The following is a 23,765-nucleotide window of genomic DNA, read 5'->3' as shown; positions in this document are numbered from 1 at the left end:
GCAGCCTGCGGGGAGTAGGTGAAGACTTTGTCCACGGCTGGGGAAGCAGCCAAACTCTCAGACTGCTGAGGAGATGCCTCCTGCTTACAGCAGATGAGAGCTCTATAAATAGCGCCTCCATCACTATGACAATTTCTCTCTGTGAGCCTCTGGGATTAGGATGCAGGTTCTCAAACCTGATGGGGAAGAAGTGGAAGCTAGAAAAGTCCTTGCTATTCAACCCTCTGCTTAATGAGATTGTCTCCCTTATCTATTACATCAGCAGCTAATCTGCCATGACAAGCCAGTATTTCATGCCAATATTTGTCTTTTGATAAATTATAGAACAGTGTGAACTGTTTTAACATTTCTGGAAACACCTGTCACACTTGCACCTGCTATAGGGCGAGATAGTACAGTGCTCACAGCTACTGCTACAGCTCACTTTTTTATTATTTAAAGCACTATATATATATATATATATATATATATATATATATATATATACACACACAGTGTGTATGTATGTATATATATATATATAATCAGTCAGGTGCATAAATATTGGGACATTGACAGAATTTTCATATTTTGGCCTCTATTCACCACCACAATGGCTTTGAAATGAAACAAACAAGATGTGATTTAGCTGCAGACTTTCAGATTTAATTTGAGGGTAATTACATCCAAATCAGGTGAACGGTGTAGGAATTACAACGGTTTCTATATGTGCCTCCCACTTTTTAAGGGGCCAAAAGTAATGGGACAAACTAAACAATCCTAAATCTAACTTTCACTTTTTAATACTTTGTTGCAAATCCTTTGCAGGCAATTACAGCCTGAAGTCTGGAACGCATAGACATCACCAGACACTGGGTTTCATCCCTGGTGATGCTCTGCCAGGCCTCTACTGCAAATGTCTTCAGTTCCTGCTTGTTCTTGGGGCATTTTCCCTTCATCAAGTGAAATGCATGCTCAATCGGATTCAGGTCAGGGGATTGACTTGGCCATTGCATAACATTCCACTTTTTAGCCTTAAAAACTCTTTGGTTGCTTTTGCAGTATGCTTCGGGTCATTGTCCAGCTGCACTGCGAAGCGCCGTCCAATGAGTTCTGAAGCATTTGACTGAATATGAGCATATAATATTGCCCGAAACACTTCAGAATTCATTCTGCTGCTTTTGTCAGCAGTCACATCATCAATAAATACAAGGGAACCAGTTCCATTGGCAGCCATACATGCCCACGCCATGACACTACCACCACCATGCTTCACTGATGAGGTGGTATATTTTGGATCATGAGCAGTTCCTTTCCTTCTCCATACTCTTCTCTTCCCATCACTCTGGTACAAGTTGATCTTTGTCTCATCTGTCCATAGGATGTTGTTCCAGAACTGTAATGGCGTTTTTAGATGTTGTTTGGCAAACTCTAATCTGGTCTTCCTGTTTTTGTGGCTCACCAATGGTTTATATCTTGTGGTGAACCCTCTATATTCACTCTTGTGAAGTCTTCTCTTGATTGTTGACTTTGACACATATACACCTACCTCCTGGAGAGTGTTCTTGATTTGGCAATCTGTTGTGAAGGGGTTTTTCTTCACCAGGGAAATAATTCTTCTGTCATCCACCACAGTTGTTTTCCGTGGTCTTCCGGGTCTTTTGGTGTTGCTCAGCTCTCTGGTGAGTCGTTTCTTTTTAAGAATGTTCAAAACAGTTGATTTGGCCACACCTAATGTTTTTGCTATCTCTCTGATGGGTTTGTTTTGATTTTTCAGCCTAATGATGGCTTGCTTCACTGATAGTGACAGCTCTTTGGATCTCATATTGAGAGTCGACAGCAACTGATTCCAAATGCAAATGTCACACCTAGAATCAACTCCAAACCTTTTACCTGCTTAATTGATAATGAAATAATGAGGCAATAGCCCACACCTATCCATGAAATAGCTTTTGAGTTGATAGTCCCATTACTTTTGTCCCCTTAAAAAGTGGGAGGCACATATAGAAACCATTGTAATTCCTACACTGTTCACCCGATTTGGATGTAATTACCCTCAAATTAAATCTGAAAGTCTGCAGTTAAAGCACATCGTGTTTGTTTCATTTCAAAACCATTGTGGTGGTGAATAGAGGCCAAAATATGAAAATTCTATCAATGTCCCTATATTTATGCACCTGACTGTATATATATGTATGTGTGTATATACAGTCAGGTCCATAAATATTGGGACATTGACAGAATTTTCAGATTTTGGCCTCTATTCACCACCACAATGGTTTTGAAATGAAACAAACAAGATGTGCTTTAACTGCAGACTTTCAGATTTAATTTGAGGGTAATTACATCCAAATCGGGTGAACGGTGTAGGAATTACAACTGTTTCAATATGTGCCTCCCACTTTTTAAGGGGCCAAAAGTAATGGGACTATCAACTCAAAAGCTATTTCATGGACAGGTGTGGGCTATTGCCTCATTATTTCATTTTCAATTAAGCAGGTAAAAGGTCTGGAGTTGATTCTAGGTATGACATTTGCATTTGGAATCAGTTGCTGTCAACTCTCAATATGAGATCCAAAGAGCTGTCACTATCAGTGAAGCAAGCCATCATTAGGCTGAAAAATCAAAACAAACCCATCAGAGAGATAGCAAAAACATTAGGTGTGGCCAAATCAACTGTTTGGAACATTCTTAAAAAGAAAGAATGCATCGGAGAGCTCAGCAACACCAAAAGACCCGGAAGACCACGGAAAACAACTGTGGTGGATGACAGAAGAATTATTTCCCTGGTGAAGAAAAACCCCTTCACAACAGTTGACCAAATCAAGAACACTCTCCAGGAGGTAGATGTATATGTGTCTAAGTCAACAATCAAGAGAAGACTTCACAAGAGTGCATCTTGTGGTGAACCCTCTATATTCAAACCATTGGTGAGCCACAAAAACAGGAAGACCAGATTAGAGTTTGCCAAACAACATCTAAAAAAGCCATTACAGTTCTGGAACAACATCCTATGGACAGATGAGACAAAGATCAACTTGTACCAGAGTGATGGGAAGAGAAGAGAAGGAAAGGAACTGCTCATGATCCAAAACATACCACCTCATCAGTGAAGCATGGTGGTGGTAGTGTCATGGCGTGGGCATGTAAGGCTGCCAATGGAACTGGTTCCCTTGTATTTATTGATGATGTGACTGCTGACAAAAGCAATAGAATGAATTCTGAAATGTTTCGGGCAATATTATATGCTCATATTCAGTCAAATGCTTCAGAAATCATTGGACGGCGCTACACAGTGCAGATGGACGATGACCCGAAGCATACTGCAAAATCAACCAAAGAGTTTTTTAAGGCTAAAAAGTGGAATGTTATGCAATGGCCAAGTCAATCCCCTGACCTGAATCGGATTGAGCATGCATTTCACTTGATGAAGACAAAACTGAAGGGAAAATGCCCCAAGAACAAGCAGGAACTGAAGACATTTGCAGTAGAGGCCTGGCAGAGCATCACCAGGGATGAAACCCAGCGTCTGGTGATGTATATGCGTTCCAGACTTCAGGCTGTAATTGCCTGCAAAGGATTTGCAACAAAGTATTAAAAAGTGAAAGTTAGATTTAGGATTGTTTAGTTTGTCCCATTACTTTTGGCCCCTTAAAAAGTGGGAGGCACATATAGAAACCGTTGTAATTCCTACACCGTTCACCTGATTTGGATGTAATTACCCTCAAATTAAATCTGAAAGTCTGCAGGTAAATCACATCTTGTTTGTTTCATTTCAAAACCATTGTGGTGGTGAATAGAGGCCAAAATATGAAAATTCTGACAATGTCCCAATATTTATGGACCTGACTGTGTATGTGTGTGTGTGTATATATGTATATATATATATATATAAAAATGTAATCAACATTTTAATAAACAACAATATATGCAAAGCTGATGTTATACATTTACGAGAGTCAACAAAAGTGACGTTATAGGGTGCAGATATGGCAAGGTCAAAAAGTTAACCCCTTATAGTTTTTAGAATGTACAATTTTTATTTGAGAACCAAAAAATCTTTCTATGTAACATTTAGCACTACAAGCAGTTGTAATGAGAGTGAATCTATAGTTCATATAAAAAGTTAAAAATATACTTAACATAAATATGCTTATATCAATTTGAGTCTAGTACGCAGAAAAATATAGCACAAATCTCAAATTCTCACACACATTATGCATTGGGAGGTTGGGTAAAGCCGCATGTTAATTAAACATGAAAATGTAATGCCAATGCAATCTATTGTACTGGAAGTGCTTGTTAAAACATAAGAATTAGGGTGTGCTTCTTCTAATAGGTTATTACATCTCATGTAGATGGTAATGTGAAATAAAAGCAGATTGATATCGACGATTATTCTGTTCTGGATTTCTTGTGGTCTTTGCAAAACCCATAATCAGTTAGAGCTTAATAAATTAGCCCCTATCTGGTCCCTTTCTGCACAGCAAGTCATCGTGGAGGGGACATACCTGGATTATACACCACTAATGTCTGGATAATGTTAACATTACAAGTGTGGGGCTTAACCGTGGAAATGCATAACGTTTGATGCATCCCGTTCCAGCAGGTGGCATGTATTACGTTCCACTGACCACAGTCTCCTTCCCTTGCTGCGCATGTAACATAATACTGCACCCAGGGTCATCATTACCTTGAGCTGCGAGGTCCTGGAGCTCCTTCAGCAAATTTTGGTGCCGCAGGATGGAAATGATCCTTTCATCTATAATAAATGTATTAATATATTAGATGACATGGAACAGTTTAGCTTTTGTAGAAACCATCAGTAAATGACAACTGGTATACAGATATGTCCTGGTGCATCCTTGCTGCTTGTGTGGAAAAATCGCGATACGCATGGCACGACTCGCACACCCGCGAATGGGTACACTCTCTGCATTTGCACCCGCGACTCCATAAGATTGCATGGTGCTGTTAAGCGCATAGCGCCATGCGTGCACACGTTTGGAGCGCGATCGGCAAAGATGCGAGAGGACACATCAGTATTTGAATTTTGTTATAGCAGTGGTCAAATTACAGTCCCATTCTAAACGGCCAGACTGTTTAAGGTTTGTATTAACATACAATGCCCAATCTAGAATACAGTTCCCGGATAGGCTGCATACTTAATGATGTCACTGGTTCCTAGTGAATGGACAGGATTCATAGTCAGTGATGTCACTAGTTCCTAGTGGCTGGATTGGCTACATTCTCAGTGATGTCACTGGTTCCTCTTGAATGTATAGGCTGCACTCAGTGATTCCTACTGAATGGATAGTCTGCATTTTAAGTAATGTCACTGGTTCCTAGTGAAAAACTGCACTTTCATGAATATTGTTACAAGTAACAGAAGCTTAGGGGTAAGGGAATTATTTTCCATTTCAATGAATTTGGGAAGAGCCCATTGCTGTTTTCATTAAAATAATAAGAGGTAAATTTACTAAAGAGTGGTTTCTCAAAAGTGGAGGTCTTGTCCACAGCATCCAATGAGATTCCAGCTATAATTGTCTAGATATATACCAAATAAATGACAGCTAGAATCTGATTGGTTGCTTTGGGAAACAGCATAATTTTTGTAACACCACACTTTACAAAAAGGTACCCCTAAGAGTATCAGGCTTGCTGCATGTATTGTAACATGGTGAATATAATAGTAAGAGGCCTAGGGGTAAATTTACTAAAGTGCGGGTTTTTAGAACTGGAGATGTTGCCCATAGCAACAAATCAGATTCTAGCTATTATCTTCTAGAAGGTGCTAGATAAATAAGTAGAATCTGATTGGTTGCTATGGGCAACATCTCAACTTCAAAAAATCTGCACTGTAGTAAATATCCCCCTTATTCAATTTGCTTTGATGAAAATGTTGTATTATAGAATTATGACCTCTAATAGATCTGTTGTGTTTCCAAGGCATGAAGAATACATTGTGCATGTACTGTAAGCCCATGGGTGTACCAAAGCATTATGATAGATTTAATTTGCCCCTGGTTCTTCATTCTGTTTAGTTTTATTAATTTCTATACATTTTTTTATTTCATTCTAATCATCCTTGTCTTTCTCACCTCTTGGTGCTAATTTTATACAGCATAAAACACTGCTTAGCCCCTCTTTAGACAAATACATTTTGGGCCAGAATACTAATAGATATTCCGTCACTAGAATAATTACCATGTCATTTTAAGATCATTATTTATCAACAAAATCTCTCTTTTCCAAACTACAGAATTACAAAATATACGCTTTGATAGACTTGGCTCAGGTAACACGTTTTACTGTGTGCTGCGTCAGACGCATTGATGCAGCCAGATGTTAGGATGCTGGGAAATTATTTACTAAGGCATTGGTACATTGTGTTACCGTTACGTAAATGAGCATTGTCATCTTTAACATCACAAAATATGTGGTTTTGTATTTTGTGCATGTGCGTCTACTTGCATTGGAAGGAGCACGCTCACTTCCTTCTTTTTTTAAAAACACACCTGTAAAAAAAGGCAGATAAAATTACACTATGTAGACAAAAGTGACTGGACACTGACAGCAAATAGATCAATGAGATTTTATGGACGTCAGTACTTTGTAGGTCCACCCCATGCAGTGATTACTGCAGACACCCTTCTTGGCAAATTGTCCACCAGTTCCTGGACAACAGCAGTCGGCATGAGTCAGCCTAGAACGCACCTGTTGCTCCAATTCGTCCCAGAGGTTCTCAATAGGGTTATGATCTAGACTGTGAGCTGGCCAGTCCATCCGGGTTACCGAATTTTCTGTATACCAGTCCAGCGTCGCCCTGGTAACATGACAGGTGGCATTGTCTTCCTGATAAAAACATTTGTTGTTTAAGTAGAACTGCCACAATGTAGGGAGCACAGAGTTATCGAGAACATCTCTATACTTCTCAGAGTTAATGTGACCATGCATTACAACTAGTGGACCCACGCCAAGCCAGCTGAAACGCAGGGGGTGTTCAATCACTTTTGTCTACATAGTGTATATTTGTGGGTTGGTGGATGCTCCGGAAAATGCGTTTGGTGGAAACCATAAAAATGTCACAGCCAAGTACAACCTACTTCTACTTTAGAACCTTCCACTTTGTTATGTTAAAGTTTTCCAGTGTTTCTCCACAAATGCTTCTTGGTTTAGCCTTATCTCTGTCTCAAGTAGTTAATCGTCTGTAAGAGTATGAGGACATGAAAAGGTGCTGTATCCTGTGGTGCTGCCATCCAGAACCTAACTGTGGGAAGGTATTGCTTAATAGGGGGAGCTGAAGGAATCCGTATGAATGACCGCGGTTCAAATCCCGAAGCGGGCAGACCAACAGCAGTGAAAATCCCGACAGGGGATTTAGATAAGTATAACCAACCCTACCTCCACCCTAACCCTCCCTTAGGGGTGCCTAACCCTAACCCCCACCCCCCTAGTGCCTGACCCTAACCCCCCGTCCCCGCAGCCTAAACCTAAGTCTCATGGGGGGCAGGGTGCCTAACCTCCCTCCGGTGGTGTCTAACCCACCCTTGCCCTAGCCTTAGCCCTCCCAGGGGGGGTGCGTAACCCTAAGTCTCCCCCCCCCCCAGGAGCTCCTACCTAACCTAACCTAACCCTCCCCCTCCGCGGCTGTCCGCGCCTGCTGCCTGGCTTAGCATTGATCGGTATGCCGGGCTACCGGTGTGGGTATAATGACAGGCGTCGGAAATTTCGATGACTGTTGTTAGTACCCTGTCAGCATTTGACAGTCGGAAAGCCGGTGGTTGGCATTTTGACCGTCGGCTTCCTGACTGCAACCGAGCAGAAAACCCCTAAACTCCCTGATGGTAAACCACCATTTTTTTTTTTCTATGCTATGTTTTTAAATAAATGTAAATGGTTTTACACTATATGTGTTTTCCCCACTTTATCTTTTATGAATAAATGACGCTGAGGGGAAATAGTGTGGAAACCAAGTGGAGAGACCAGGTTTTTTGAGACCATACAGAAGGATCAGGATTGGAATATATGTGACTATAAGAATATAAGACTCTTGAACCTCCTGTTACACTTATTGGACAAATAATACACATTATACCTGTACCTTAATTAGAGCGCTTTTAACCATCTTTTATTCTGTGGACATGAAAAGGTGTTTGCACTGTGCCTTAGTGCTTTCTTACATAAACCTTAATGGCTGTTGAGACGATGATTTTTCATCTGAGAAGAACCTGAAGAGATCACAGTACTCACCTCCTCGTAGCGTTTCCAGACAATCCTGGCTAATGGGGACAGGATTGGGTTTGGACAGTGTGTCTGAAATGACTTCCACAACACATTTCATCACCTGGCAGGAGGCAAAGAACAAGACATATATATGTATACATTCCCAAGCAATACACTACTTACAATTATGAAGACTGGTGCACAGGTATTTTTTATAAGCAGGTGTTGTAACCCACAGCAACCGGTCACATCTGTCAAGTTTTCTACTAAAGTTTTTTTTTTTAAATCATCAGTTCAGTGAATGTTTTATAGAAGCGTCAGTGATTCCAACGCTTGGCTGCAGTATCTCTGCATTTACACATCAGTGAATGCCGTATTCTGAAGACAGTGAATGCTACCATTTGCCTGGGACCCACTGAATATTACCAAACATGGGGTTAAAATATCAATAGGATTAAATTAAACATTGAAACTAAATATTTCCCCTTCATACAGTGGATATAAAAATTCTACATACTCTTACTGAGTTGGCGGATTAGCTGTCCCTGTAGGATTTCCTTGGTCGCATCCTACTGGTATAGCCCTGTTCCATGAGGAGCTTTTAAAACATTGAAAGGATCTCATGATTGATGGGTTCCAATCAATAGAGGGGTATAAAAGAAATTCAAAAGGCAGTACATGTATCATGGAAGGCTACACTGGGAAGACTATCATCAATGAGTGGATAAAATGTGGCACAACAGGAAGATTCTGTAGAAAGGACTCCGAAGTTGATGACAGGACAAGAAGAAAACTCACCTGAGTGGCTACCAAGTGGCCTACGGGATTTCTGGCAGGAATTGCCCCATCTCTGCGTGTGACATTTCCCCCCCCCCATTATTAAAATAAATATATATATTCAACTGGCCCAAACCATGTGGAAATATACCTTATGGTCTGATGAGACCATGGTTCAACCTAAAGTCAAATTAAGGATTGAGCATAATTCTGAAAGATACGTTTGGCCCAAAGGCAACACAGCTTATCGCCCAAAGAACACTGTACTAAAAGTTGCAGTATCAAGCTCTGGGGCAGCTTCTCTGCAGACGGTACAAGCATCTTAGACAGGATAATGACTAGCTCCAAATATCAACGTATTTTGGAACACCCCCCTGCTACCCTGTGTCACATTCCAACATGATCACGATCCAAAGCTCACATCCAAGTCAGCCAAGGATTGGCTTCAGAAAAAGAAGATCAGAGTCTTGGAATGGCTCAGTCAGTACCCAGACATCAGTCCCATTGAAATCCTGTGGAATGGCCTGACACGGACTGTGCCCAGGAGATCTGACAGTTTGACGGACCTTGAACTTTTTTGCAGTGAAGAGTGGAACAGAATTGCAAAGTCCTGCTATGCGATACTGACACAAAGTTATTCAAAGAGACTCACTGCTGTAATGGCTAAAATTACTTTCATAGAGTAATAGTCTAGGGGTGTGCACACTTGTGCAACTAAGGTATTGTTTGTTTTTGCATTGTCACGTTTATTTCTAGGTGTGATCTGATTTACTTTGATTTCATGCATTAAATCACAAACTTCTGCAAATTTAATAAGGGTGTGTATACTTTTTATATCCACAATAACTTTGATTCACTCTTTGTATTTGGTTCATGATGGAGCTTCAAACTGGACAGTTATCCCGAGGATCTCCAGCCTAATTTAGCTTTTGGCTTCAATATACAAGAATGATTTTCAACATAAGCAAAAATCCAAAATGTACAATAGATTTGCCTTTTTAAGGGCTAAAGTTTTTGATCTACAGAAAGTCTGAGAGTTCCCCCCCCTTCACCCTTGGGTTGCCTTAGGAGACTGCAAAAGTCAATCATTGACTATAGATCATAGTGCAGTTATTGTGTGTCCCTATGAATCAATGAAACGCGGCAGAAGGATCACAGCAGTGCATTTGCAGCAAGCGCAACTGAAACATTTAATGTATCCAATTTAATGATGTTTGGGGAAAATAAGGATTTTATGCTCCGATACAAAATGAGGTTGGGATGATTTGGTTACAAAAATTGAACAGTAATAGAGCCAGGTGTGCCTTGGTTATGATGAACATATATCTGTTACTGTTTTTAAGAGCTCTTTCAAGTTTGTTTCTCCTTTGACTTCTCACATCTAATGCCCAAGTAGCCATTGTAGATATTTCTCCTTCAACCCCTTGACTTCTGATCATCCTGAAAGTATTTTGAGAGAGAGAAACTGGCCTAATATGTGATCATAATGAGAGGAATTACATTGGATGATTAACATTCATAACCATCTGTGGTAATATTTGTTCCTTGCATTGTGATAACCAGCCCTAGATACCTCGCCTGCAACAGAGAATTGGTTTTCAGAACCTGATCAGGAAGATGACATATTAGTGTGCTGTATAGCGAATCACATATTTTATACATCCTGAGACTTTATGGACTGAAATGTGCTACGATGGTTTAACGGCAGATGTCCATAGGCACCAACAAAGCTTTTTATTCAGAGTAGAAGACATTGCAGATTTTTGCTGCTGAAATGTAGCCCTCGGGAGCCAGGTCTGCAATGCTGACATATAAAGACTGGTTCTGGTTTAGGTCTCTACTTTTTGTTATAAGAGCCGGAATGAAGAATGTTAATATATGTATATGTATGGATGATGGTCACTAGAGGTAAGTACAAGAACCCTACTGACATGAGAAAATGGTGTAGGGTCCCAGGTGGAAGGACCACCAACAAAATGGGTGTGGGGTTAATAAAACAGCCTAACTTATGGTGAAAACCACATTTAATCCTAAATAATTGAAGATACAGCCGAAGTCTCTCTCATCTTACATTGTATATTAACACACATACTACATCTAAGTAGCAATAATCTGCAGCTCTCTCATCGGCATGAATAAAAGGTTCTTCCTTTAGTTAAGTCTATTTGGCTAGGTTTCCACTAATCCGTTTCTGATCTCCTCCAAGTTCGTGACACAGGCAGACTTTTAACAGTTATATGGCAGCAAGCAGTGATCAACAAACAGTTTGCAGACTGGTACTGTTCTGGCCACTGAGTAAATAGTACAACTCACCCAACATGTCAGAATATTTGCTAAGCTTTTGTTTCACTTTAAACCTAAAACACCTTGTTCTATTGGATAAACTGCCTCAGTTCCACTGCAGTTACCAGTCCCTGGGCCACATAGCATAATACAATGTGACAACACTTTATGTTTCACTGTCTTTTTCTCTCATACCACATAATGATCCCAAAGCTTTACAGGTAATGTAAACACTTATGGGTCTATTTACGAAGCCTTAGATCAGGGGTTCCCAACCACGGTCCTCAAGGCACACTAACAGTCCAGATTTTAAGGATAGCCATACTTGAGCACAGGTGTCTTAATTAGTACCTCAGTTATTTTGATTTAACCATCTGTGCTGAAGCATGGATATAACTAAAACCTGGACTGTTCGTGTGCCTTGAGGACCAAGGTTGGGAAACACTGCCTTAGATGGAGATAAAGTACCAACCAACCAGCTCCTAACTGCCATTTTGCAAACAGTCTGTGACATTGCAGTTAGGAGCTGATTGACTGGTACTTCATCTCTGTTCACTTTTTCTCCAATTAAGGCTTAGTAAATAGACCACTTAGGACTTTGATTACAGCGGAAGATGATAAGTTGCGGTAGCCAGTAGTAAACGGTTTTCGTTTTCTAAACTTACTACAGACGCGACAGCTAGAATCTGGTTGTTAAGGCTAACAGCAACTGTTTACATAGTTATCTGTTCACCAGTTTTAAAAAAAATATCCCCAAGATGTTCAAGTTACAGGACGCATGCGCACGGCACCAACACTGCACGAGTCTCAGAATCAGGCCCAATATCCACAGGACGACATGAAAATAGACAATATTATACAATGGAAAGCAGGAACATACTGACTACCTGTATCACATATCTCAGTCTAATTCAAAGACCGGAAATCCTAACTAGATCCAAATGGCAATTGAGTGATCATCGGATTGTACAGGGGGGGCGGGGGGGGGGGGGGTTTGGGGATTAGAAGGCATTTGGCAGCATAGAAATGTTAGGTGTTACAAGATCTTGCTGTGTTGCATCAGCTTAATATTCAAAGCTAGTGCAGATCACCCTATTGCTCTGTAATGAATGTTTTGGTTTTTTTTAGATCTATGCCATATGATTAAAAGTTTATTATTTCTGTGCTGCACAAAAGTTAAACTCTCTAGGTATATCTTGGATTGCAGATATCTGCAATGAGCTTACAACTGTTATTGAAACTAACTCCCCCCAATCCTGAGTGTTTTACTGTGAATGTAAACTCCTTACCTTAGTGTCATCCTCACTGCTCAGACTGGACACAGGAAGAGAGATTACTGGAAAAATGACAAAGCAAACATGATTTTAATGAATAAAGCTGCAAACCTGTGGTTTACCTTTTAAGTACTATAATACAAAGGGCCTGATTCAGAGCCGCTCGTTCGCTCCGAGCGATGTTCGCACAACTGCGCATGCGTATGGGTTGTAATGCGCATGCGCCAACTAGTCATTGCGGTCGGAAATCGAGCGCTCACAAAATAGCGAGTGCCTGCTAATTTGAGTGACAGGATGAGGCGTTTGTGGGTGGTAACAGGGGAAGGTGCTTGAAAACGGGGAGTGGAGATCCGAACGCAGGCGTGCCAAACGGTCAAAACGGGCATTTTAAGGGTGTGCATAATTAACAAAGCAGCGTCATTGACCACGTCACTTGATTGTTTCTTAGCCTGAACTGTTCGCATGATTGCGGTAGGAAAATCCTACCACAAGCACTGCGAGCAGTTCAGACGCCTTTCGATGTACTCGATTAATCTAATAAATAGCGGAGATGACGTAGGATGCGAGCGGCCAGGGGGCGTCTTTACAAAATAGCGAGCGCATGTTTCGTTCGCTCGCTCAGACATAGAGGCGTCAACAGACCGCAAAGAGCGAGCGCTCAATTTAAATAGCCAGTCCCTTTTTACTGAACGAGCGAGCGCAAATAGCGTCCGGCTCTGAATCAGGCCCAAAGTGTATAATCTCATCATTATCCATATAGATTTAAGTAAACCAGGCCAAGGAAGTTGTAAATAACTGACAATGTACAGAGGGAAATTCAGCATAATATTTATATCAGAAGATCTACAGGAGGGGGTAAGAATTTAAAGCAATTTCAGACCTGGGTCACACCCCCCCCCTCCTATATTCTTGTTCCCCCTAAATTGCAGTATGGGACTGTTCAATCCCCTTCACCATTACCCAGAAGTTACCTCTGTCAATTATTCCTTTAAAGCACCAGCTTAGAAAATTGATAAAATGTGCTGAACCACTTTGGAACCCCAATAAATGGCTGCAGAGCCCATACAATTTACAGTCCTTGTCCCAATTAGATGATCCCTACAAATATCTGCCTGGCTTAGCCATTGGGGCAGAGGGCTACAAACTCACCAGCTTATGTACTAACCTGCAGTGGTTTGGTTTATGGGGTTTTATAGAAACCAAGAATTAAAAATAATAAATCACTGAAAATATCTGTAAATAGAATCCTAAATAATAACCACTGACTAAAGCATGTTCCCAATACGCACCCCATCATCAATGTGACTGGTCAATGACATTATCCTGTTACAGTTATAAACTGTGGCACGTATACAGTTCTTCCTCTGCATAAAATACATGTTATGTAGAAATGTCATTGCTATATCAATGATCGCGCATTGCTCCCATACACCAGCAATATAGGGGAATGAATAAAACATTGGTGGAAGGTGACCTTGGTTATTATTGAAGCTTAGACGTGGCTCTGTGCAGATAATATTCCTCTGTACACCAAATACAGCCCCACTGCCTTATACTATTCAGCAATGCCTATAGCTAGACAGGCTGCATTGCAATCAGGCGCCGCTGTCCTTGGTGCTGAAAGGACAGACACTGCGGAAACCCATGCAGGGCTCACCCACATCTCTCTTACCTTGTGCTGCACACAGAGCTATGGACAGGACCCTTATATAGATCATTCTCAGCTGCAGTCTGGGGTAATGGTTGCAGTCCTTTGTTCAAGTGCCCAATTCCTAAATAGGGAGGAAAAAAAGAATGTGACTTGGGAAGCAGTCTGCTGCTGCTGCTACAGAGAGAGAGAGATATTACAGTCTGCACAGTGCCTGCTAAGTAAGACTAGCAATAGAAGCACCTTTTATATCACCCTTGCTGGCTTTCTCTGTATAGATACTGAGCACTGCAGCACTCCAGCTTATATACCCCTGCCCCTGTGGAAGTGACATCACAGCAGACCCTCCCCCCTCAGTCTGCCACCCCAGGAGGGGGTGAGCTCAGTCAGTGCACTGTGCAAGAGGGGAGTAAGAACAGATTTACTTTGCATGGGTGGCGTGGACATGTCAGCAGGAAGCGAGTTTAATTATAACCACCCAGCCAGAAGCTGCTGCAGAGCAAACTGCATGCTTATGTAATATTATGTGGTAAGTGCACATCTTTTAACATGATTAAAAATAAAAAGGGCCCCTCTGCCTGTTACAGGTAAACGAGCCACTAAATCCAGCTTTGGTTTGTTTTCAGAGCTTGAAAGAGAAAAAAAAAAAAAAGAATGAAATATGACTGGAGATGGGAGATACAGGGTCCTCAAGCATTCAATTACACTGATTTTAAGTCCACGTGTAATCCAAATGAATTCACAACATGCAGCACTATCCAAATCCACTCTCTGCCTGGAAGGCGACCTGCAGCTGTCCCTAGCCTGGTGCTGGCTGGTGATATGAATCATAATTAGCTTACATAGCATGGAGGAACCTTATTATTTAAGTTTCACTTGGATAAGTAATCGCTTTCCTTGTGTATACTTGCTGGAGGGGATTGAATGGGAAATACTGTATGCGCCTAATATAAATTTAGGACCTCCATATTTTTTGTTTCGTTAAACCAGATACCCAGTGACATTACATTTTCTCAATTATAATTTAAATTTTTTTATATTTCTTTTTGAACCCACCCCAACAGTAACAAAAACCTCTTACCGCCCATGCCTCACATGTTACCAACCGGGCATTCATCTACAGTATCATGTCTGCACCTGGAGTGGTTATTTAATTACACCATTGATTAACAGATACTTGATCAATGCAGTAACGATACTTAATATATTTACTGCAAACTCTGATCAGACCAAAGACAGAGTAAAGCTGGACACACACCTAAAGGATTTACTGACAATCGGACCATCGCATGACAACGCAATATATTGTTACATGCTTAATAGACAACACCGCCTCAGTCGTGGCATCATCCCATCTGATGTGCAGTTCAAAGATGGGAAGATGAGACCACCCTACTCATCAATCAATGAACTGGGTGGATATGGGAGTCCACACTATCTGATGGTCATTGATATACATCGCAGATTGCAAGATCGGCCAATATATCGTATAGTGTGTACCCAGCTTATGAATCAGAATGGTTGCTATGGGTTATAACATGTTCCTTGTGTATCAATTTTCATAACTGTCCAACAGTAAATACTTTAAAAAAAGCATTCTGAGCTGGCGTATTCTAGTCTTAAATAGGTCTGCTATCTAGGGGGAAAAATTCCTACGCAGGCTAATTGAAGTGATATTATGCTGAAATTCTGCTAATCAATAATGCAACATATATTTTGTTGAATTTTTGTGGGGTCTTTTTTCCACACTTTCATGTTTAAACAGTGTTTTATTTAATTAATTACCAGGGAAGTTGTCCTGGTAATTGCCCAATTTCATGGACAGACTCATTGTACAGACAGATGACACATAGCACACTGTGTAGCCCCACCTTGCTATTGGCAGCAGTGGTGATTTTCACAATATTCTGCATGGTTGGCAACCCAGCTGCAGTTTACAAAAATGCTGAAATGTCCATTGAAATTAAGGTTTTCCTAGGTTATTATGGGGGTGGCTACCTTCGGAGGTGGTGGACCTAGCCTCTTCTTCACACTATACAGTACCTGTACTGCATGAAGGGGCAGATTTTAAGATGCCCCTAGGCCAGAGGTTCCCAAAAGCATTCCTCAAGGCTCCCCAACAGTTCAGGTTTTAGAGATATCCATGGTTGAATACAGGCGGTCAAATGAAATTGACTGAGCTACTAATTAAGTAACCTGTATATCTCTAAAACCTGAACTGCTGGGGAACCTTGAGGACTTGCATTTGGGAACCTCTGCCCTAGGCACTACCATAATGGCTGCCCCCATCTCCCAATTTATTTATTTTCATTGTTTGATCATAAGCCCTCATTTGGCAATTGGCAGTTTAATATAATATAGTAATAATACAAGTCATGAGCTATGGCATTTCATTTTACACTGAAGTGCCAAAAGTCATAGTAGTGTGTAAAGGTAATGGTAGGCGGCGTCACACGGGGGCCACAGACCGCACCCGGATGTCACCAACCGAGGGGTGACACCAAAGTGCCGACTCAGTGACAGGAGCCGGGTGCTGCACTGTAGCATTACTCGGCTCATGATAGGGTGAGGGAGCTGGCTCTACAACAGACTGGTCCCTGGGGGCAGTTCGCATCACAGAGTCCCCCGGAGTGACAAAAATGGGGATTAGGGTGTGAGGCCACGCCCCCACCCGCTAGGCAACATCCCATTTTGCTCACGCATGGCTTAGCTGTGTGCACTACAAGCCCACCCACCCCTGCCCACACCGGGTGTCAGAAAAGATGGAAGGGATGCCACTGAGTGCCGTCACCATACAGTGATGTGTTGGAAAAGCTCAGACCTGCATCAGTTGTTATCTGATATCCCATGAGTGTCAGTGTGAACACTGGCTAGGCTGCTCATGGCAAGGTGATGTGAATTATCAGAGCTCGAATTGATCATGATCATAAATGCCCGACGGATGGGATATTCCATTTCCAAAGTTGTGCGGACATTCAACATTCCTCCATCTACGGTGTCATATGTGTAGCGGGAATACCTCACGGAAGGCATTACCACCCAATGTGGACAGCACAGTGACCGACCACAGGTGCTTAATGATCATGACCAGCAGCGTTTTGCCAGAATTGTACATGGTAACAGACAAGCGACACTGGCTCAAATTACATCCACATTCAATGCAGGAGGTACCAGATGCATATCCAGCAGGTTTGTACAGCGTTCTTTAGCTTCCATGGTATATGGGAGCAGAAGACCCACCAGAGTGCCCCAGTTAACACTATGACACCAAATTCAGCGCCTCGCCTGGGCTTCTGATGTTTGCTAATTGTACCCTTGAGGACTGGCAACTTGTGGCATGGTCCGATGGGTAAAGGTTCCAGTTGTTTCAAGCTGATGGTAGGGTTCGTTGTGGTGCAGACTCAATGAGGTAATGGACCTCAGTTGTCAACAAGGCACCTTGCAGGTTGGTGATGGTTCCATACTGGTGTGGGGTGTGTTAACGTGGCATGGGTTGAGTCCGCTGGTCCACCTGAACACATCATTGACTGGTATTACTACAAATACAATAGGTAGGATAGCGCACAGTGGGAGTCGGCATATGTCCTACCCATTTAAACTCCAGTCAAGATGACAGAGTACGGTACAGTGGAAATATTGTGTTTGTTAATGGGAAATTTCAAGCTGGCTGTAATAAAACAAGCATTTATGTGCTGCTGCCTGGCTGCAGGAAGGCAGTACAGTTACTTTTATATTTCTTCATTTTTTCCAGCTGTAAAAAGACCAGAGGATGTGGAAAATACCAGTAAAGACCAATTGTACCTCTTTAGTGAATCATCAGCAGTGATGTACTAGGGAAGCAGCAGTGCTCACAAAGCAGTGTAAGAACCCAAGTAAGATTTGGGTTTGCTGCAAAGTTCGTGGTGTAAGAATACTCATTTCCATGCTGCTCATGCATACCAAAATTCCCACCATAGTCACTTTTGTTTGTATCCATCAGCGTAGCTATATTACGGGTGCAGGGAGTGCCGTTGCTATGTGACCTGCTTAGGGCAGGGCTTGTCAAATTTTTCTAAAATCTAGGAGCCAGGATGAAAGTGTAGGAGCCAGACCACCGTTCCCCACAAAAAATTACAGGAGTGATTGCGGAGCACAGCTCTGTGTGTTATGCAACTGTTATACACACTATACTAATCCACAAAATGGTCACAGTTGAATGGATATAGTAATATGGAGGCCCTCTCACTACTCTGCACAGCTCCTCTGCTCCACCCCCCACCCTCCAGTAATAACGGACCACATTTAATATAAAACAATGGTGCCAGAAAGTACAACAGAACCCCCCTCCCCTCGTGGTCACACAACTATTCCTCTGAAGCCGCTCCGCAATCCCTGGCCACGCATAGACCCTACTACCAGAGAGCTCTATGCAGCCAGAGATAGGAGACAGTAGACAGCCAGGACATACAGGAGAATCAGTGTAGACTGAGACAGACAGCATGGGTCAGAGCAGACCAGGATAGAGAGGAGTCGTCAGTGCAGGATGGGAGGGACAGGAGGAGTCAGCACAGGCTGGGATGGAGAGAAGGAGTCAGCGTAGGCAGGGACGGACAGAAGTACAGCAGTCACCACTCCTGTGCATGAAATACTATAGGCATGAATCTCCACGGGAGCTGATGAGGATCTGCTTCCTCCCTCACTGCAAAATCTTGTAGCCATGTCGACCTGGCCCCTGGGATTTGTCAAGCCCTAGCTTAGGGGGCCCCAGACCAAGGTCATATAGTTTTCTTTCAAGTTCAGTATGGTCCATCCCTCCTGCACTCCCCATTTCACCCTCACAGGTAAAGAGTAAATCAGTGAGTCTGGCACTGTCGGAGAGTAGGCGTCTCCTTCATTAAAGCCTTTGTAAAGTGAGCTGGGGGTGGGGGCTGATTTCCAAGATAAGGACTGTCCAAGAAAGGGCCAGTGTGCCAAAATGAATAAAATTTCCATTCAAAGTGGAATTTCCTTCATTAGGAAGTATTCTCTCAGGTAGGAGCTGGTTGGTCCCAATGCCCATCCTCATCTGTCTTTACCCTCACTGTAAACTGAATTAATCTCAGCACTTTCGGAGGCCCTGCAGACATCAGGCTGCCATGTAAGATTCAGAAGCTGCCAATAGGAATGGAGCACTAGATAACATATTATCTATCTCACTGAAAATGGAATGTCACTAGCAGGGCTGCCAACAGAGATTGTGGGGCCCAGGACTCACAAAATAGGCAGGGTCCCTCCCCTTCGGTGGGGGGGCAGTTTGTCAGAGCTGGGCATTGTAGAGGATACTGTGGGTGGGGCATTAACTGGTGCGCAAACCAGTTGAAAAAAATGTTTTCAAAGTTTGGGCTGTGGTGTGGGTGTGGGAGAGGGGTGTGGGAGTGGGGTGATCATGTGAGAACAGGCTGAAAGGTGGGTGAGCAGGCTGAGGGTAGGTGAGCAGGCTGAGGGTGGGAGAGCAGGCTGAGGGTGGGAGAGCAGGCTGAGGGTGGGAGAGCAGGCTGAGGGTGGGAGAGCAGGCTGAGTTTGGTTAGATCTGTACCTGATCTGTCTCCACAACAGGAATAACTGGATGGGAGGTGGGATCCCCTGCAGCCCCTCTTGCCCATTTGAGGTCTTCACCTTCAACATCGCATGGCAGCGGATGCAGATAGTTTCTCCCCCCACCGCTGCTGCTCTCTCTCCCGGCTGTACTCTTCCCTGCCCGGCCTCTTCACGCATGCTGGTGGTTGCTCCTGCTCCAGGCATGTCGCTGACACTTGCACTCAAACGGATAGAGAGAGAGGCCCGGGTTACAGTGACACTTCAAATTTGATGCTGGCCGCAATCTAATTGGAGCTCGCAGACTGGCAGCTCCTGGACCTCCTGATTGGCTGCCGGTCCACAAGCTCAGATTGGCTCGCGGCTGGTGCCACTTTCAATATGCTCATCCACTCTGCTGCCACCCGGGTAACTAGATAATAAGATATTACCTAGTGACATTCCATTTTCAGTATGTGGTGTGTATAGTGGAAGTTATAATGTTAAGAGAGGTTTGTGTAGTGGATATTATAATGAACTGGGTGCACTAAAATGTGGCATAATCTGAATTGGGGCACTGTAATGTGGCATAATATGAACTGGGAGCACTATAATATGGCATAAACTGAATTGGGTCACTAATGTGGTATAATATGAACTGGGAGCACTATAATATGGCATAATATGAACTGGGTCACTAATGTGGCATAATATGAACTGGGTCACTAATATGGCATAATATGAAATGAAAGCACTATAATATGGCATAATATGAACTGGTGACACTCTGTGGCATATTGTCTATTGGCAGCACTACAACGTGGCATATAGTGTACTGGAGGCACTACAATGTGACATAAGATGAACTGGGGCCACTGTGTGGTATAATGTGAACTATGGCACTACTCTGGGGCATAAAATGAACAACTGCTGCGGAGAGAGGTGTCTCTCTAGAAGCTTTAGGTTGGGGGCACCTTCAAAATGTTGCTATGGAGTCCACAATATTCTAGCTATGTCCCCATTTGTATCTAGACTTGCTTAATTCTGGAGAGGTGACACAGGTACCTTCAAGTGCAACAGTACAATAAGGATTTTATTTGATCAATTACAGAGAAACTGTGTTCACGCAAGTGTAACACGCCATCCGGAGATGTGACCTAAAGAGGCTTTGATACATCCCCATATGCACTACCATGCTGAGAGCTGTAGTTCTACTGCAGAAGAAAAAGGAAAATGCAGGTGCAGACTAATCTGTGCTGGTTATGTGAAATGTGAGAGAGATGGGTGGTAGCAGGGAGGAGCAGTGTGGTCAAAGTACTCAAACTGCCTATTGATGTGGCATTTATATTAGGGATGTGCGGGCTCGGATTAGTTCGGATTTTCCTGCCAAATTCTGATATAGTTTTTTTCCCGCCAAAAATCGGGTCTCAGAAAGAAGCAAAAACGTCATCTTTCATGGACAAACATCATTCCTGGACAAAAGTCCATGAAAGATGATGTTTGTCCATGAAAGATGACGTTTTGCCTCTTTCTAAGACCCGATTTTTGGTGGGAAAAATCAGAACTTGCCTGGAAAATCCGAACTAATCCGAGCCCGCACATCCCTAATTTATATGGTACATCTGTAAGGAAAAAAGGAGTGTGTAGACTTCTAGACTTAGGGCCTGATTCAGAGATAACTGCGATTTCACATGGACCGCAGCTGCAAAAATATGCTAATGTTTCCAAAGTATAGCCGAGCATAAGGACGCCCTCTGCTGCCTTCTCATATCTGTCCAACGACGTGCAACAGCGTAAACATCGGTAACATTGACACAGATCGGGCAGCCACGCAGCATGTAAGTCCAGCCTGACCAGCCGCAAACACGACAGCTCTCCTGACATGCAGATCTCAATACTGTAGCTAATTTATGCTCACCCATGAATCGGAGATTAAACGGTCCCGCCACCCCTGCATTTTTCTATCCACCCCACGTTACCTCTCTCTCTCTCTCATATTGGATCTATGAAAATGGAGAAAGAAAAAGCGCCTACTAGTGCAGTAAATTATAATTCACAATTAATAACCAGATTGAGCCGGGGGCACATGCCCCAGTCCCCTCTCCAGGGGCCCCTGTACCCAGGGCCTCCCAGCCAGTGCCAGATCAACCATTAAACTGATTAGACTGCAGTTGAGTGTACATGGCTTTGGGAAGCGACACCCTCAAACTGCCTACCCTGTTGTTGTATTGCAGTTGAAATAATTACACCCATCACGGACCTTGTCCAATACAGCTTTCAGGTCGTGGATGTCTTTTGAAGATGCTGCGCAGCTACAGTGTGCAGAAGAGCAGCCAGGACTATTTAACTTGCCTTACAACGCAATGGAGTTGACGGAGGTTTAGGGTCTATAGGTCAGGTCACCCAACAATATAGCATATCACACTTACCTACTTTTGAAAAACTATGTCAGGGAGATTGTGAAAGTAACACCTATGAGCGCGGCCATACAGTGGGCGTGTACTGCTACATCAGAGAGGCGTGTCAAACTTGATTTACTTCCAAATGTAAATGAGCCCCAAAGCAGCTCATTAGATCTACTGGTTGATAAAAACACACGGATACTTTTACAAAATGCATGTAGCCATAGGGATCATTGTTTCTTATTACGAATGCAGGGAAATTATTACGAATGCAGGGAAATTATACTAATGATCCCATTTGAATGTATAAATATCTTTTTTTTTTTATATCATAATGGGGATAAGGTGCAATCAGGGATATTACTAGACTCTTCAGGGAGTCAGGGAGATTGTTACTATCAGTGCCACTTCCATGCGGTGTCCCACAGGATTCTATACCATCTCCCATGCTTTTTACAGTATATATGCTACCATTGGGTGAAATAATCAGACGCAGGGCCGTAGTTGGTGTAGTACGGCCGGTGCCATGGCACAGGGCACCACAGGTCAGGGGGCGCTGTTTGGGTCTGTCAACTTCCTGTTTATTATCATTCTCACTTGTAGCTTCCTATTATTTCATTCCCAGCATCTCCTGGCCTCCTCTATCTCTTCCCTGGTCCTTCCCCATGAGGCCATTCCCCTTTTTTGGGTGCGTTATGTCCCTTTGAAAAATGGGGGAAACATTCGCCATCTTCAGATGGTGTTTGCTTCAGCACACGGCGCACACCCTATGGAAAGGAGTCCTGGGTTGTGATGAAGGATCTTTTCGGATCCCTCAACCCCTGTCCGGCTCCTTCCGCCGGATGCCGGGTCTTTGTGCGCCTGCGTGAACTCTAGTTGCACTGCCGATATCCAAAAGGAGCAGTGATAACAGTTAGAGGAGACAGCCGATTTTCAGATGAATTGCGAGTAAGAATATTATCGGGGTCCGCTCAGTGCCGCCGGGTTGACACAAGCAGCTGGATGCTGGAGTGTGGCCTGTGCCGCCGGGTTGACACACGCAGCTGGACGCAGAACCGCGCACTCTGGACCCTGAGTGCTAACTGTCCCGCCTGGATGACACAAATGACAGGTAGTAGATATGCGGACCGTGCCGCCTAGATGAGACAAACGGCAGGTAACAAAAGCTTATAAGAGGACTAGGTACTTGACTGGATAACAGGAGACACGTCAAAACCAGAAACACGTGAAACGCCATCACCAGCATCGGAGCAGCCTTCGCACCAGCAGGAAATAGCCACAGGAGCCAATCCAGGACAGACCAAGGATGATGGACAGCTGATGGGGAGGAGTTCAGTAAACGATCACCTGGCGTTCGCCTCCCCCTGCATTCTCAGTGCGGCGGCTTGTGACAGTCGCATACCTATAAGCCCTTCCTTCCTCAGTTATCCTAGTTGCTACAAGAGGGGATCCACAAGAGGGGGAGGGGGGGTCATATAATCTTTTGAATTCCCTTTGGTGCTATACACTGAAATGCCAAAAGTCATCGGATAGCAGTAAGTAAAAGTAATGGTAAGCGGCGTCACTGTACTGTGACGTTGTGTAAATACCCAGACCTGCATCAGTTGTAATCTGACATCTCGTGAGTCAGTTTGATCACCAGCT

The 23,765-nt window shown here is 43.1% G+C and overlaps 1 protein-coding gene across 3 annotated transcripts in view; it reads right to left on the bottom strand.

Moving 5' to 3' along the window:
* CHGA (chromogranin A) overlaps nt 1-23,765 on the bottom strand; it is a 135,324-nt gene that overhangs the window by 28,607 nt on the left and 82,952 nt on the right. For 2 of the 3 annotated variants that reach the window (XM_088462981.1, XM_088462983.1), the window contains exons 1-5: nt 14,431-14,505; nt 14,212-14,311; nt 12,555-12,601; nt 8,233-8,326; nt 4,673-4,741 (exon numbers count right to left, since the gene is read on the bottom strand). In XM_088462981.1, the coding sequence (XP_088319107.1) occupies nt 4,673-4,741; nt 8,233-8,326; nt 12,555-12,601; nt 14,212-14,257 (256 nt within the window). In that variant the 5' untranslated portion in view covers nt 14,258-14,311; nt 14,431-14,505. Of the gene's footprint in view, nt 1-4,672; nt 4,742-8,232; nt 8,327-12,554; nt 12,602-14,211; nt 14,312-14,430; nt 14,506-23,765 lie in introns of those variants that run through there. The other variant, XM_088462982.1, reaches the window with a different exon arrangement.

The sequence above is a fragment of the Taudactylus pleione genome, unplaced genomic scaffold, assembly GCF_031769625.1.
Source record: "Taudactylus pleione unplaced genomic scaffold, aTauple2 ptg001303l, whole genome shotgun sequence".
Classification (NCBI taxonomy): Eukaryota; Metazoa; Chordata; class Amphibia; order Anura; family Myobatrachidae; genus Taudactylus; species Taudactylus pleione.
Note: the sequence above shows the minus strand (reverse complement) of the source record. Positions and strands in the feature narration are given on the sequence as shown.